At 50.3% G+C, this 15,451-nt stretch overlaps 1 protein-coding gene across 1 annotated transcript in view; it reads right to left on the reverse strand.

Annotated features, from left to right (window-relative positions):
• Mia3 (MIA SH3 domain ER export factor 3) overlaps positions 1 to 10,468 on the reverse strand; it is a 26,516-nt gene extending 16,048 nt beyond the window's left edge. The window contains exons 1-3 of the mRNA XM_010642478.2: positions 8,069 to 10,468; positions 6,284 to 6,445; positions 5,652 to 5,785 (exon numbers count right to left, since the gene is read on the reverse strand). Of these exons, the coding sequence (XP_010640780.1) occupies positions 5,652 to 5,785; positions 6,284 to 6,445; positions 8,069 to 10,382 (2,610 nt within the window). The 5' untranslated portion in view covers positions 10,383 to 10,468. The remainder of the gene's footprint in view (positions 1 to 5,651; positions 5,786 to 6,283; positions 6,446 to 8,068) is intronic.
• Between the last annotated feature and the right edge of the window lie 4,983 nt (positions 10,469 to 15,451).

Below are 15,451 nucleotides of genomic sequence, written 5' to 3' on the forward strand. Positions count from 1 at the left end.
TTTCCCTCGTTATTCACAGGGTATTACAGAGGATCGGAACCCTAAAAGCAAAAAACGAAAACAGCTACGTAGAAAAAGCATTGAGGGAATTTTTCCTGATTATGTCTCAAAATTCAAGAAGCAAAGGGAAAAAAGGTTTGTAAATCCTTTAACCCCCGGTACCGGCAGGACCTTGCTCTTGCCAGGGAGGCACAGTGCCACTGAACTACAACCCACCACCACCACCACCAAAGGTTTGTAAATCTTAAAAATGACAAACTTGCCCAGCCCCTGCCTACAAAAACAAAACAGAGAGTAAACCTCCGGAAAAATGCAAGGAGTCTTAACACATGGAGACATGATCTGCGTGGCTCGTCCTTACGCAAACTCACGCTGAGGTCCCGCTCTTCAGTGCGTAGGGACCCGAGCCTGAGCACCATGCACGGAGAACTCCATGAGCCCTGACCAAGGAATGTGGGGCACACGCTCCCCCACGCTGCAGATAACTGTACAGAATGATAAAGCTCAGGCTGAAACCGCCTACTGATTCAATCCCTCTTTTTGTTTCTTTGGTGGTGCGGGGGATGGAATTTAAGGCCTCGCACGTGCTAGACAAGCTCTACCACTGAACCAAAGTGGGCCCAACAATCCCACTTGTAAAAATGTATTTCAAAGATAAGCTACAAAAACAAATGTTGGAAGGATACATTTATAAAATTGTGTAATTTCACATTTATTTGTAATCACAAAAGACTGGCAATAAAATGTCCATCAATCAAAGAGCTGTTGTTACAAAGGAGGGCAACATCGCTAGATGCTAGAGGTCTCCCAACAGGCCTTATCCACAGTTTGGATCGCCATAAGGTTAAGAAGTCTGAGGAAGCAGCACCTAAATACTGAAAGGAAGGAAACGACCCATGTTTCAAATTAGTGGCAAAACTACGAAGATAAGTGGTCTCCACCACACCTATGCTACAGTTTAATGAAAATCCTTAAAACATTTCCAAGAGCATTCTGCTGGTGGTAGCGTTGATCTTCCCACCTCTAATACTGTTGTATGACTGCATCGCAAATTAGGTAAACACCGGCCTGCCCCACTTGATGAGAAGTGCGTTCTGGATGACTGTGTGGTGGGCACAGTGGAGGGCACAGCCCCGGCACACAGAATCACTACGCACCACAGGCAGTCAAGGCAGCAGGGCGAGTAGCTGTACATCTACACTAAGACAAGCAGCACAAATACGAGGCGATGGTTTTTCAGGACCTGTAACCCTAGGGGACACAAACCTCGTGTATTCATCTAGTGTCCCCTCATGATGCAAACCTATAAATAATTATGTTAATGTCATTGAACACTGATATGAACGAGGCCACAGAAAGAAAAAATGCAAATCTCAAGATATAGCCAAGTTTCTCTAGCATGCTGGAGTTTGACTGGAACTATGTACATGAATTATGATAAATATTTCCTTTTTTGTTGTTTGTTTTTTGAGACAGGGTCTCACTATGTAGTTGAGACTGACCTGGAACTATGTAGCCCAGGCTGGTCTCGAACTCACAGTGATCCTCCTGCCTCAGCCTCCCGAGTGCTGGGATTACAGGCATGCGCCACCACACCCGGCTGAATATTCCCATTTAAAAAGCCACATAGCTGTTCTCTAAAAAGGCCAGTAAACAATGGCCAAGTCAAAAGCAATCAGCAATCTTAGTACTCAGGATACAGTCTCTAAATACCATTTCCATTAAAAGTAACCAGAGTTCTTAGAAACAACAACTCCAAGATCTGGCTGGGACTTGTACAGTAGAAAGGCAAATGAGAATGTAGCCCCAAGCACCTGGTGGATGCCAAGCTGCAGAGGCTCCTGGGAGCCAAACATGGGAGAACTCAAGCGTTAGGAAGGGCAGTCACCTTCCTGGGTTTCAGGGCTGAAGATGGAGTCCCAGGGCCTTGCACAGAGCAGCATGAGCTCTACCACTAAGCCACCCAGCCCCTAATTGTTATTCGTTAGACTGAAACACCGTTTTAAAATTTATGACACTGTAACAATTCGTAGATAAGAGAAAAAAACTTTGAAAGCCTGGGTAGGCATCTTTGGATAAAGCCAGGAGGGCAGCTCATTATTTTAAAACTTTAAATAAAGAATCATGCCTCCCAGTGGAAGTATGCAATATTTCTTGGTGAACAGAACGGAGCCAATTCTGACCGCAAGTCCAGTTACCAATTCCCAAGAAACATAAAGAGCCATAGATGAGCTGAGGGTGTAGCTCAGTGGTTGAGAACTTGCCTAGGATGTGTGAGGCCTGGGTTCTATTCCCAGCATAAAAGAAACACAAGAAGGAAGGGAAATGGGGAGTAGAGAGAGAAAGAGGAGGGAGCTTCCTCTTTCAAGCAAGAGAAAAGCACAGAAGTGAAAAAAGAAGCATGTTAAGTTATTCAAGGGAGCTGTCGGTCACAAAATCTGGACCACACTTTGCCCTAGAAGCCATACAAACATTTCCCTCAATGAAGACCACAGCAGAGGAGAAACCCACAGACACGGTAACCGGTACGTGACTTGGCCCTGTCAATGAAAGGGTCAGACAAGAGACAGACTGCTTTTCAGCTGGAGAACTTCGGCCAGCTCAAACAGCAAGAAGGACAAGGGGGTGGGATCTGACCACTGAACCCACAGGTCTCACCAGAGCCTGAGCTGTGGGATGGGGCAGACAGAGGCCCCAGGGAGAGGGCGTCAAGGCGTCCCCGGGCAGGGCGAGAATGAGGAGTGAAGGGAAGAACAGCTGGACGGAAAGAGCACCTGCCCACTGCCTGGTTCCCGGAGCTGACTGTGGTGGTGATGGGCATTCCAGCCGTCCAGAGGGAGGGGACACAGGAAAGGCACAGCCCCTGGGGCCTGCAAATGTGCTTTATGTCATTAACCACCAGGAAACAAGCGGCTCACAAGAGAAGCCACTCACGAGGTAGAAGTGAGGCTGCCGGCCCCTTGGAGGATGGCTGGGCACCCTGACCATGCAAGCTGGTTTCACTGATCAAGAATTTAAAAGAAGTTTCACAGGGGCAGGGGATTTGGCTCAGTGGTTCTGCCACCCGCCTCGCAAGCACAAGGGCCCAAGTTTGAGCCCAGGTACCAAAAAACAAACAAACAAAACAAAACAACACGATGTAAAAGAAGTTTTCATCAGTGGTGGCCTGGAGCAGTTTGGGGGCTGTTACTGGGAAAGCTGCTGATAGAAATCTGAATGAAGACCAAGCTCTCAGCCTCCGCGGCTGCAGTGTTTGCTTGAGCTCCTGCATTTGTAACACACTGAGCTGCATCCGGAGATGGGTACATTGTATGCAATTTACACCTGATTAAATTTGACTTCAGTTGCACATCAATCCATGACGACATTCACACCTCATCAAGAGCCTGATTTGAACATTCTACAATGTGGGCATGGGATTTGAGACCAAATGTTAAGGAATCACTGGTAAGCTTGGTGATGGAACCCTGAGTTCACTCTACTATTCTCTGCTTTTCTGAAAGATTTAAAAAATTACATTTATTTTTAGCTAGTATACAAAAACATAAAATGTATGTATTTCAGGGGTAGGTAATGTGCTGTTTCACTATGTGTACACACTGCTTAATGTTTAAATCAGATTAAACATCCTATCACTTTAAACATCTATCGTTTTCATATAGTAAAACAAAATTTCCTGCAGTATTTTGAAATTTATTATCATTGTTAACAGCCACCCTATTTATTCTCTTTGCTTTTGCTTATTGGAAGCTTTCTATGATAAAATACCCAAAAGTAGCTTAAAAATTAAGGTGTCGCTGCAAATATCTGTGGGATTCCTTGGAGAAGAGGAGCTGTCATGAGATCCCAGAGAGAGATCCGCCAGGCCAGCAGGGGACTTCGGGCCAAGGCTCCTAGCTGAGACACAGGGCTGCAGCAGAACAAACACTGCAAGGTGAGGAACGGGCGGTGGGCTAAGCCTCCTCTAGCCCTGAGATTCGGACTGCTCAGCCAGGCTCTGCACGTGGCCTGAGGCACAGGCCTTCCAGCCCAGTCTGCAAACACAGCTGTTCACTCATCCGGTTCACAAATGCTCCAGATCCCCCCCCACCTTCACGTCTGTTTCACAAGCCCTTCTCTCAAGCCTTTCAGACATCAGAATTATGCTTCATACCTCTTAGAAATCGCATTCCTAGCAAAAGGTCTGGAACATACTGTGCCACCAAGACACAGTGTGACAATCCCTTTCCAGTTGGCAACTTATGACTGTGCACCCCTTCTTGCCATCCCCTCCACAGCACCCTGAAGTCATCTGCTGTACCGGCACCCTGTCCCTCCAGGGGTCCAGGAGAGCGCCCTGTGAGTTCTCAGAAACGTGAGGAATGCGGAATCCTCCACATCGGGAGGCTTCTACATTTCTCAGGTGATGATGACGCAGCCTGACAATCAAATGATGACTTAGGCCTGAAACTGCTGTCACTGGAAATGTCAACGGCACCCATCTCATACACCAGGTGCTGCCACCAGCATGGACCAGCAGCCACAGAACTGGAAGACCACTTCGTGTCCCCTTCTCCTGAGCTCAGGCCTTGAGGTCTTTCCCCTGCTCTTGGCTGCCTGAATGAGAAGGAAGAGGGGATGAAATCCTCTCAAGTGACTCTACATTCCCAAGCCACTCGATTCTCATGCCAATCCGAGTAGGCACCATCTACGTTTTCCAGGTGAGGAGGCTGAGATTCAAAGGTGAGTAATTTCCCCAATCTTCTAAATGATGACTCCGGGATTTATGGCTCAAAACCCATGCACATTACAAACAATGAAACCCCTTTCCGGCATAAGCCTCGGATCATCATCACCTGCAGGACCTGAGGACCTGCTGCGGTTGGGGAGGACGCTCTCTCCAGCCTGACCCCTGGAATGAGTGCCAGCTTCTGTCCACTTGCTTAGTCCAGCGGCTGGTCCACAGCCCACTGCCCACACACCACCAGGGGGCGTTGGGCCCCCAGCTGCTCAGGGCCAGTCTGCCTCCCTAGATCAGGACTTGAGATCAGTCTGTTTTCCACTCAGGGACTTTCTAAGAAACAGATCTGCCCAAGCCCTGGCCTGCTTCAGACCTTCGAAGGACCCCACACCGGCACAGGACTTCCCTCATGATGCGTCTCCGGCCCCAAGCCCACTCAAATGTTCACACCCCCCAGCCACCCCCAATCCCGTCCTGTGCCCTCTACCCCCGAACGTGTTCCTTCTGTTGGCCTGCCCACTTCCTTAGCCCTCCGGGCCAGCCCATCAGTTCAGCAGCAAGCTGCTGGTCAGTCTCTGACCCGTCCTGGACTGCTTGAAGCAGATCTGAGCCACCTCGCACCTCGTCATCTTCCAGCCACGGGAGCCACTCCACACCCCAGCCAGATGCTTCCCTCCCTGTCCACACTTTCCCTGCCAGTCTGGGGGTAGTGGGAGGAGCTGTGTCTCCCTGGTGTGCACCCTGCTGCCCTGCACACAGCAAAGCCTTCTCGGCCTTCAGGAGGATCCCAGGATAGCACAGGCTCTGCTCCTTTCCGGAGCTGCTGCAAAGGGTCTGGCGGTGTTATCACAGACATCCCAAATTCTCCAGTCAAGTTCAAAACTCGCCTAAAAATGACAATGCCAAAGATACCCGGCAGGCATCAACTTACCATCTTGCTGAGGTAAGGCAGGAAGGAATGCAGCATCAGGACTGCGCTTTCCAAAGGGCTGGTGTGGGCCAGCTCCTCTCGCTGGCTCTCCACACCCCCAGGGTCAGCTCCGGAGCCTTCTGTCACAATCATCCCTAAAACCAGGGGAAATAAGCACTCGGCTTTAGGTTACAGGAGAAGAACTGCCTGCCAAGTTTAAATATTCACCAAGTGTCCACTATCAGTCCCTGTGCCTGGAATTCCCTGAGGACAGGCACAGGGGGAAAAGCTTGAGAATCCTGACCACAACTGCCTGGCAGCCTCAGCGGGATCCTCTCAGAGCACAAGGGCTCTGCAGGAACGTGCCCAATGGAGACTGGGCTGTATTAGCCAGGTCTGGCTTCTCCTGTTTTTGCCTCACATCTTTTTTTTTTGGTACTGGAAATTGAACTCAGGACCTTGTGCTTAAGAGGCAGAAGGTGGCACCATAAGCTACATCCCTGGCCCTTGACCCACCCGTATCGTCAATCTGAGGTTCCAGCTTTCAGCTCCTGCATTTCTTATTATTCTCCCCTCTGACTCCTGCCTTCCACAGCAATGTCCTGGAAGGTGTCATTGAAAGCTTTGCTGGGCTGAGCGGTCAGCAGTTCTACCTGGGGCTTCGTCCTCCTCGGGATTCAGTCTCTGGGTCTCGGCAGAGGCACCTGCAGCCCCGGTCTCCTGCTGACCCCAGGGGCCAGGCTCTTCGAGGAGCTTCACGCTCGCATCTGCGGTGTTCTCTCTCAGGAAAGGATCACCAGGGGGTGACTGAGTCTCTGTAGGGAGAGGAACCACTCAGCTGCTGCACACAGCCCCAGCCTGCAGCCCCGCACCGGCACTTGGAGCACAGCTGGTGGGAAGCAGGATGACCATCTGCATTGTCAAGCTTATAGGGAGCCTCGCTCCTGTGTGTTCCCTACACACACCTCTACGGGAGGGACTTCGGTAACTGACTCCCCTGTAAACCAGCAGGGCCTACAGCAATGAAAGTGCAGGTGAGAGCCCCAGTCAAGGGCAGAAATATTCTGTCTGGAAGGAACAAGGGTTCTTGGGCACAGCTCTTCCAGGAGGGGCTGCCATGGAGGAAGGCAGCTCAGAGCACTGCCTTGCAGCCAGTGTGATCTTGCCAGGCTTATTTCTTTGCAACCTTCGATTTCTTTGTATTTGCACTCTTGTCTCTCTCTCTCTCTCTTTTTTTTTTTTTTCAGTAGCAGGGATCGAATTCAGGGCCTTGCACTTGCCAAGCAAGCATGGTGCCACTGAGCTGCATCCCTAGCCTAGGGTTTTGCACTCTTATCCAAAATATATCCACTCTTTTTTGCTTTTGAAAGTCTCCCTTGTATTCAGGCTGGTCTTGAACTCACTATATATCCCAGGCTGGCCTCGGACTCTTGGTGATCCTCCTGACTCAGCCTCCCCAGTGCTGTGATTGCAGGCGTGCACCATCACACCTGACCAACACATATCCACACTGATGAAGGGCAAAAATGTTTTCTTCTTCCAGTTCTTGGGAAAAATTAGCACTTTGGGGAGACAGAGTGTCCTGCGGCTTTCTGTCCTGGCCTCCAGCACTCGCCTTGGGCTCACACACTGAGTGTGGAAAGCAGAGGCGACAGAGAACAGCCTGGAACCGGGGGCACAGAGCCACATCGGGGTCCTGGCTGGGGTCACGCTGACCAGTGCTGACTGCCTGGCTTCTGCGTGCCTTGGCTCCATCCCAGATCAGCCTGTGTGGTCTGTTTGTGCTGGGGTGGGAGTTGGGGCTGGCATACGTTCACCACCCAGGACAGAGGCAAAGAGAAGAACCCCAGTCCAGAGCAGGCCACGAGCAAGGATCACCCTCTAGAGGCAGGAAAGAGCACGACACCCACAAAAGGTTAAAGGGGCTAGGAGCTTGGCCAAGGTATATGGAAGTCACGCTGGTCAATGCCGGGTTAGAGAGCAGTTACATTAAGATTAAGAACTGTGTTCAGCCAGAGGTGGTGGTGCACACCTGTAATCCCAGCACATGGAAGGCTGAGGCAGGAAGATTCCCATGAGTTCAAGGCTAGCCTAGACTAGTAGCAAGACCCTCAAAAGGTTAAAAAAGAAGCGGTGTTCACTGCTCAGGAAACTTTTCCATAATCACATGTGAATCACTTTGCATATTATTTCCTTTTTCTATAACTTTCATCTTTCTCTTCAGCTTTCTGTAAAGTTTCCCTTTAAAGATGCTAACCAGTCCCAAAAGTCCTGGGGAAAACAGCATGAAATGTCGCTGCACGCTTGTGGCTAAGAACGAAGGAAGGAGGAGATGCTGGGCCCCTCCTGTGTCGTGTGTCCTATGGGCAAGGACACTGAACAGAGCACTGCAGACCCCCACACCCTCCCCACCCCAGGAGGCCGAGGCAGGACTCTACCTTGGGTGGGTCCCCTCCAGCCTTCGTCCAGAGTCGGGGCCGTGGTTAGCAGGGCCAGCTCCTCCTCGGCCAGGTGCTTGTACCTGACGAAGTAGATGAGGTCCTGCACGTCGTCCAGCACCGCATACTCCTCCAGCACGCTGCGTTCCTTCACCCCCAGCTCTCTGCTCCCCGTCATGCGGGCATCGAGCATCCTCTCTGCTGCGCTCAGGATCTGCGCCTCAGAGGCCCGGAAGGCCTTGTCCAGCACCTTGCCCACGTTGTAGGGCAGGCTCTCCTGCTGTGCCACCTTCAGCTTCGCGGCCATGTCCTGCAGCATAGCTTCCAGCTCGTGGGCGTCCAGGTATTTGAGGAAGCGCTGCAAGGCCTGCTGCTCCTTGAAGAAGCTGCGGATGATGGGCCCGTCCTCCCCGAGCACAGCATGTGGGCTCTGCTGGGACAGGTCATCTCCGGGCTCCGCAGAGGCAGGCCCTGGGCTCCCCATGTCCCCGGCCTCCCCCACAGGCTTCTCCAATGGCCCTGAGCTGTCCCCGCCTGGTCCCACACCCACCAGGTCTTCCTTCTGCAGCGCCTCACCTGGCCTCGGAGAGGGGGCCTTCTCTTCACCCTTGGGGGCACTCTCCGGGTCCCATGGATCTTCATCCTCTTCCCCCACCACAGCACTGCCCAGGCCCCTGACTGGCCCAGCTCCCTCTCTCCCTTCAGTAGCATTTTGTTTTTCAATCACAAGAATCACACTCGGTTCCTGCTGGTTTTCTTGGGCTCCTGGATCGGGATGAATGGTCCCTAAATGTGCCTCTTCAGAACCTCCTGGCATAACAAGCGGCCTCCTGTCCCTGATTTCCGTGCGGATTTCTTGAGAACGTTTGGCACCGACAGCATTTTCATCTTCTAGCAGCTCTTCTGGGAGCTCCTCATCATCCTCCAGCTCCCCTTCCTCCTCTTCCTCCTTCTGTTCCTCCTCTTCATCCTCTGTCTCCTCGGCAGGGGAACCTGGGGCAGCCGTACCATCAGGTGGCTCCCTCTCTTCTGCGCCCTGCTCTGCCCGGTGCAGAGCCAAATCTGACTCCGTTTCAGCGGCTGGCTCCCCGAGGGCAGCACCTCTCTGGTGGAACTGGGAAAGACCTTCTCCCAGAGCGGGGACCTCCTCTTCTGGCTTTCCTGCCGAACTCCCTCCCTCTGGAGGAGAGAACTGAGGTTGGTCTGGGGTTTCCAGACCCAGTTCCTCTTTGTGCTCCCCGTGTCGGTGCTGCACTGGAAGCGGGAGCAGGTCGGGCACCTGCACATGGTCTCCGGTTGTGTTGTGTGGCTCATCTCCAGGTGGCACGGCGCCAGAGGACTCCTGCTCTTGTACCCCCTTAGTCTCCTCGGTCGCCCGACGTCCCGCGGCTTTCCACACCGAGCTGTTCTCTGAGCCACCAGCTGCCATCCTGGCTCCGGGTCCGCCCTCCCGGAGCGGATCTTCTGCAGTGTGGACAGCTGCTTCCTGCAGGCCACTATCTGTGTTCTCCAAGGCTGGCCGATGGGTGTCTTTACCCTCACCAGCAAGAGGCAGAGAGCTCGGCCTGCGGCTCAAAGGAGAGCTGTGTGCACCTGTCCCTCCGTGCTGTGTGGCCTCTGGCGGGGATTCACCTGGTGCCCGGTCTGCCTCTGGGTCCTCAACGTCCCTGCCATTTTCCTCACTGTCAAGTTCTGTGTCCATTCCTGAGTCATTGTCATCAGTTGTTTTAAAGACTTCTACAAAAAAATCATCTACATTGTCAGAGTCAAAATACTCGGCTGCTTGTGGTGGCCTCCCCCGTGTGGCCTCTGGGCCACCGGCATTGTCGCCACCCTTTCGCTCCTCCGAGTCCGGCATGCCCATCTTGCCATCGCCTCCTGTGACGATGGAGAACAGAGTGCCCCCCCAGTCGGTCAACATGTCTCCATGGTCAGTTCCGGTGCCAGGGGCTGGGGCTGCTGCAGCACTGCCCTGCTCCTCTGAGCCCGGCCCCACCTCGGCCAAGGATTTCTGCAGCCTGGGCTCTGACGCTGGCCCCAGCTCTTCTGCATCAGCGAAGGCCAGCAACGGCAGCTCATCCAGGTCCCCTCCACCCCCCTCCCTCTCCCTGTCCCCCGCGGAGTCCAAGTCATCATCCGCAGAGGTCACCAGTCCTGTGGTCTCATCGTCCGACACTATGGCATCCACAGTGGAGCTGAACTTGGTTTTCAAGGGAGTCCTTTCCTTCCTCAGGAGCTGGTGAGTGTCCATCTTCTGCTCCCCAGGGGCCTGAGGACCAGTGTTCGTCCTGTTGCTTTCACTCTCTTGCAGCATTTCTTCAGTCACCTCAGAGGACAGCACTTCAGCCTGGGTGCCTGGCTCGGCATGTGGCTGCTGCTCCCTCGGGCCCTGGGTGCCTCCCTCTGCCGCACCATGCACAGGCCAGGCTGTAGGCCCACCTCCAGCAGAGCCTCCGGGGGGCTGCTCTGCACGCGGAGGCTCTTTCTCTGCAGCTTTTGCAGCATCTTCAGTTGCAGAATCGTACAGTTCCAAAAACCCTAAGAGGTCTTCTACATTATAGTTATCAAATTCATCTCTTTCCCCATTGAAACAGACAAAGTCCGTCTCCTGGAAGGGAAAAGGAGACATTAGTGTAACAGTGACCTCACATCGCAGAGCAGCTCTTACCTGTGCCATGACAGGCAGAATCCCACACTGGCCCCTGGCTCTAGGGAGCTTGGGCGACCTTGGCCATGACTCTCCCTGGGCAGTTGGTGACAGGAGGCCAGACCCACTGTCACCCCAGTCACCCCAGTCACCCCCTTCCTTCCCTGCATCCTCCCGCAGTTCACTCAGTGGCTGGTGACTTGGCTCAGCCTGAAGTTTCTGTCTGGGACCTGCTGCAGGGAAAGGAACTTCTGTGTCCCTCCATGCCACCAAGTCCACAGGGACCGTGTCCCTCAGGTCAGGCCCCAGGCAGTTGGACCAGTCTGCAGCTGAGTGAATCACCCTCATTCTACACTGCAGTGCCTCAAAGCCAGTATTTTACTGTTTCCTAAAGCATGGGCCATGTTTTCCAAAAAGCATAATGAATAAAAAATGGCAACATCTTGGTCTTCATCTGCCTCACTCCTGGTCTCTCATTTTGCCTAGCACAGATGGAAGAAAGTGGGGTGTTGATTATTGGGTTCCCCGGCTCCTCACAGCCACACCTCATAACAGCTTGCCCAGGAGAAGCACGGAAACCCTGTGCCCTCACACTGTGCTGTTCTGCTCTGGTACAGACAGGCAGCTGCACCTGGAGGTTGGCTCAGCCTGCATGGGCATTGGTGGGGATTCTCCTTGGATGTTGAGGAAGACAGACCAGCATAATAAGTATCTTAGGGAGAAATGGGGTGTGGGAAGTAGGAATTTAAAGGCACAAAGAATGACATCAAGGGCTTCCCACTTTGCTATGTGAACACAGGACTCAGCAAGTGTGTACCTCACTCTAGGTCAGGGTTCCAGACAGCTGTCTGCCTTCAGGACTGTCTGTGGATCTGTATTCTTCCTCTTCTCCACTAGGAAGCAAACTGCCATCAATTGAGACTATTTTCCACCTCCTAGCTGAGCCTTCAAGTATTCTGGGGAAACCTGTCCAGCACAGCACAGGCAGCTGACTTCCTCTTCCCCTCACATGATGCCAAGGCAGAGTCCCAAGCAGGTACGGTCCCTGTGGCCAGCTGTCTCACACTTCAGTCCCTGGCCATCTCTTACCGATAAGGAAGAGGCAAGAAGAGGACTCCTGGGCCCCTGAGATCCTCGTGGAATTCTGAGCCTGGCAACAGCTCTGACTTTATCTAGTCTGCTGCCCACTTCATCTCAGAACTACCCTCACCCACCGCTCATGTGCACTGCAGCCACACCAGGGGCTGCCCAAACATGGTTCAGCGAAGGTGGACACCAATTACTGCAACCGCAACCTCCAGAAAGTAATGGGCTGGAGTGGGGATTCCAGGACACAGAACCCTGTGAAGTCAGACCCACAGCTGGGGCACAAGTGTGCAGTGGGTGCCTGATTACTATCAGACAGGGCCCAAGACCAGCTCCACAGGTTCTCTTCACCAAATCTGTAACATAAAGAAGGCCCTCACCTCAGGGCCCAAGAAGAAGCCCCTCGCAAGTCTGTATTTCTATCCAGTACATAAATTAGAGTTTGATTAATTTATCCTTATCTTTACTATACTTAAAATGTCTAATTGTGTTCAATGAGTAGTTTCCAAATTGGGATACCTACTACTCCTTGTATTTATAAAATGAAATTATTTATCCTTTAAATTTAATAACTGGGCACAAAGGTATTAAATTCTTAACTTGTCACACATAAGACAGCAAAGAAAAACCCTGTACATGCATATCCAGCCCGCTAGTGGAACATCTGCTTCATGTATTGCTAACAAGCAGTTATGGTATGATCTCCTGCAAATGCTTTTCAAACCTTGCTCATTTTGCAGTAGTCTGATTCCATATTAAAATCTGATATACAAATATTAGATTTTCTCCCCCAACTAAAACAGACTTGCAAAAACAATTAAGTGAATATAAAACTAATAAATTTATGAGCCAATTTGTAACTGAGAACAAAACAGAAATCCACAACTTACATCTGCTGGAACCTGTAGCTCCTCTTTGGTATATTCATAGTCTATCCTGACCAAATCCTTTGGGAAATACCCAAAAGTACTCCCAACCTGTATGAAAAAATGGGCAACAGGGCCAGTGTCAATCAGATTCTATGTGAGGAATATAAATGAGACACTTCCTTAGAAGTGACAGGAAATAGGAGAGTAGGTAGATATAACCAAGAGAGACAATTGCTACTATTATTATTATACTGAGACTATATTCCAATAAAATTAAGTGCAGAATACTGTTAAACCAACAGTTCTAAAATCAATGAAATTTTTTCTATATTCAGCTTAATTCTAATCACAGAACACATAGTTAGATTTTATAAGAAAATAAAAGCTCTGCATAAGAGATTACTGTATATTACATGATTAAAACTATGTGAATCAAAGCTTGTTAGAAACACAACCTCAAATAATCTCTAACAGGGATTTACCTGAACATTTCACAGAACTGCTCATAAACCAGCATATAAATCTTTCCTGAACCAACACACAGCAGCTGTTCAGCTAACAAGTAAAAAGAGAACGTTTGAAATGTATGACCACTACATCAAATGGCATATACTGATAATATGTACTATCCTAGCTTTTTAAGAAGCTACTAGCAAACAGGGAGAACATAAAATTACAATGTAATGCATATTTATCCACATGCCAAGCTTCAGTTCCATGCAGAATAAATCCTGTGTAGAACAGAAGAATCCCATTCATTTTTTACACCAACAGGCAGGCTATGGAGCAGAAGTGCCCCTGTCTAAAGTGCCCCTGACAAACACTCCTGTACCAGCTGCCACCTGAGAGGGAGCTGCAGGCCTTTCCCATCATTAAAGAAGACCAACGCGCAAACCAAAAGCACTAAAAGAAGCAAAGGACACCTTATCTCTAATCCGAAATATGCCGCGAGTGTTCCTGCTCCGGAGCCCATCTGGGAGCCAGGAATAGTAGAGAACTGCCATGAAGATTAGATAAGGCAGGAAATTAAAAGCTGCCTTATTGGCAGATAAGTCTGAAACTACAGGAAACCAAAAAAGACTCCAGAATCAAAACTAAGAAACAGAAATGAGAAACATTTTCAAAACCTAGCAAATGAGAATCATTACCCTAGGATACAGACCATGAGATGAGAAGGGAGCCTGAGGGGAGACTCCGCTCCCTTCTGGGGAAAATTCTATTAAGGCCAAATCTGGAAAAGGGAAAGAAACCAGAGATACATAGAGAAAGGAAAGAATGCATCTTAGCTTAATCTTTGCCATCTGAGGCCTCGGGTTATATAAAGCTCCGTGATTATACATGGGCTGGCATCCCATTTCTTCCAATCTGACCAAAAAAAAAAAAAAAAAAAAAAAAAAAAAAAAAAAAAAAAAAAAAAAAAAAAAAAAAGGTGCAGAACCCTGGGAGCTCATGACGGAAGGATTTCATGTCTAATTTTGCTTCCATGCACATCCCTGCCAAGGCCTTGCTGATTTGACAGGGTGGGGGGTGCTGCTACTGAGAGAACAGATTCACATGTGGTCCTCTCAGAGCAAATGTAAGGAAACACTAAGAAGGGCGACAGGGAGATGGAGCCCTTCCCTTCTGCAGTCTGGGCTCCAGCAGCTCTGCCAGGACTCAGGCTGCAGGTGTGCCCCCAATCCCTGGGCCAGGCCTGTGGGTAAGCAGGTTCTGAAAGCAGGCAGGACCAGCACTGCGACCCAGGAAGAAGGTTTCCACAGTTGAACATAGTCATGGGCCTAAATGTGGCAGGAGGAAAATGTAAGTCCAGCTCCTATACCCAAAAGCTGAAGGATGAGGAGGGGAGAAGGAAACTAACTGCTAAATGAAAATGAAGTGTCAGTGAATGGAAAAACAGTTCCCAGAACCATATTATCAGGACACGTGTCTGAGAAATGGCTGCACCTGACCAACTGATATGTTGAGATTCTTCCCAAGGACTCTGCTGGACAGCAAAATGATCTGATTTTTATTGTGGAGCTTTCTCCAGCCTGATATTCTGCTGCTAGTTTGGTGTTTTACTGAGGGTGAAAACTTGCACAGTTGGAATAGAGAGTGTCTCTAAGGTGGAGCCATCCCAAGGACATCAAGCACCCTTGCTGCTAGATAAACAGAAGTAGACAAAGAATCCACAGATCACACTTTGTAAAACAAAAGGCCAAGATGCATGAGACCCTCAGTCAGGTCGCTCCTTGTGAACCCCTCATTAAAGCCATCAAAGCACAATGTGGTCACTGAATGCCAGGTCTGGTAGCAGCACACCAACTGGGGGCCCCACCGGCATGAAATGGCTGAAAGACAAGCAAAAGGTGACCCAGAAATTGTAATAAAAAACAGACAGGGAAGCACATGGTGAACATGACACTTTGCTTTCTTACAGAGAGAATGATAACAGCACAGATGATTGGGTACCAGCTCCCAGAGCTGACACTTTTTACAAGCAGAAATGACACAGAAGAAGGAAGGGAAATAAAAGTCAACTTAAAACTTGCATGCGAGCCACTACATCACCCAGTTTACAGGATTACATCTACTGCCCATGAATCCTTCTTTTTTGAAGGAAGCAATGACGTTAAGACTTTTCACCATTTCAACCTTTCTTTTGTCTGCAGCACCCCAAAACTTGATGCTGAAGGGTAACAGCCAGAATCAGTTCCATTCTATTTCCGAAACCTCTAGTAAGTCCCTATGCTGGGCCAGGACCAGGCCGCTGGGAGCACCGGGCCGTCTTCTGTTTTCCTC

This window comes from Fukomys damarensis, unplaced genomic scaffold (genome assembly GCF_012274545.1).
Source record: "Fukomys damarensis isolate Sample0158 unplaced genomic scaffold, DMR_v1.0_HiC HiC_scaffold_11, whole genome shotgun sequence".
NCBI classification, from domain to species: Eukaryota; Metazoa; Chordata; class Mammalia; order Rodentia; family Bathyergidae; genus Fukomys; species Fukomys damarensis.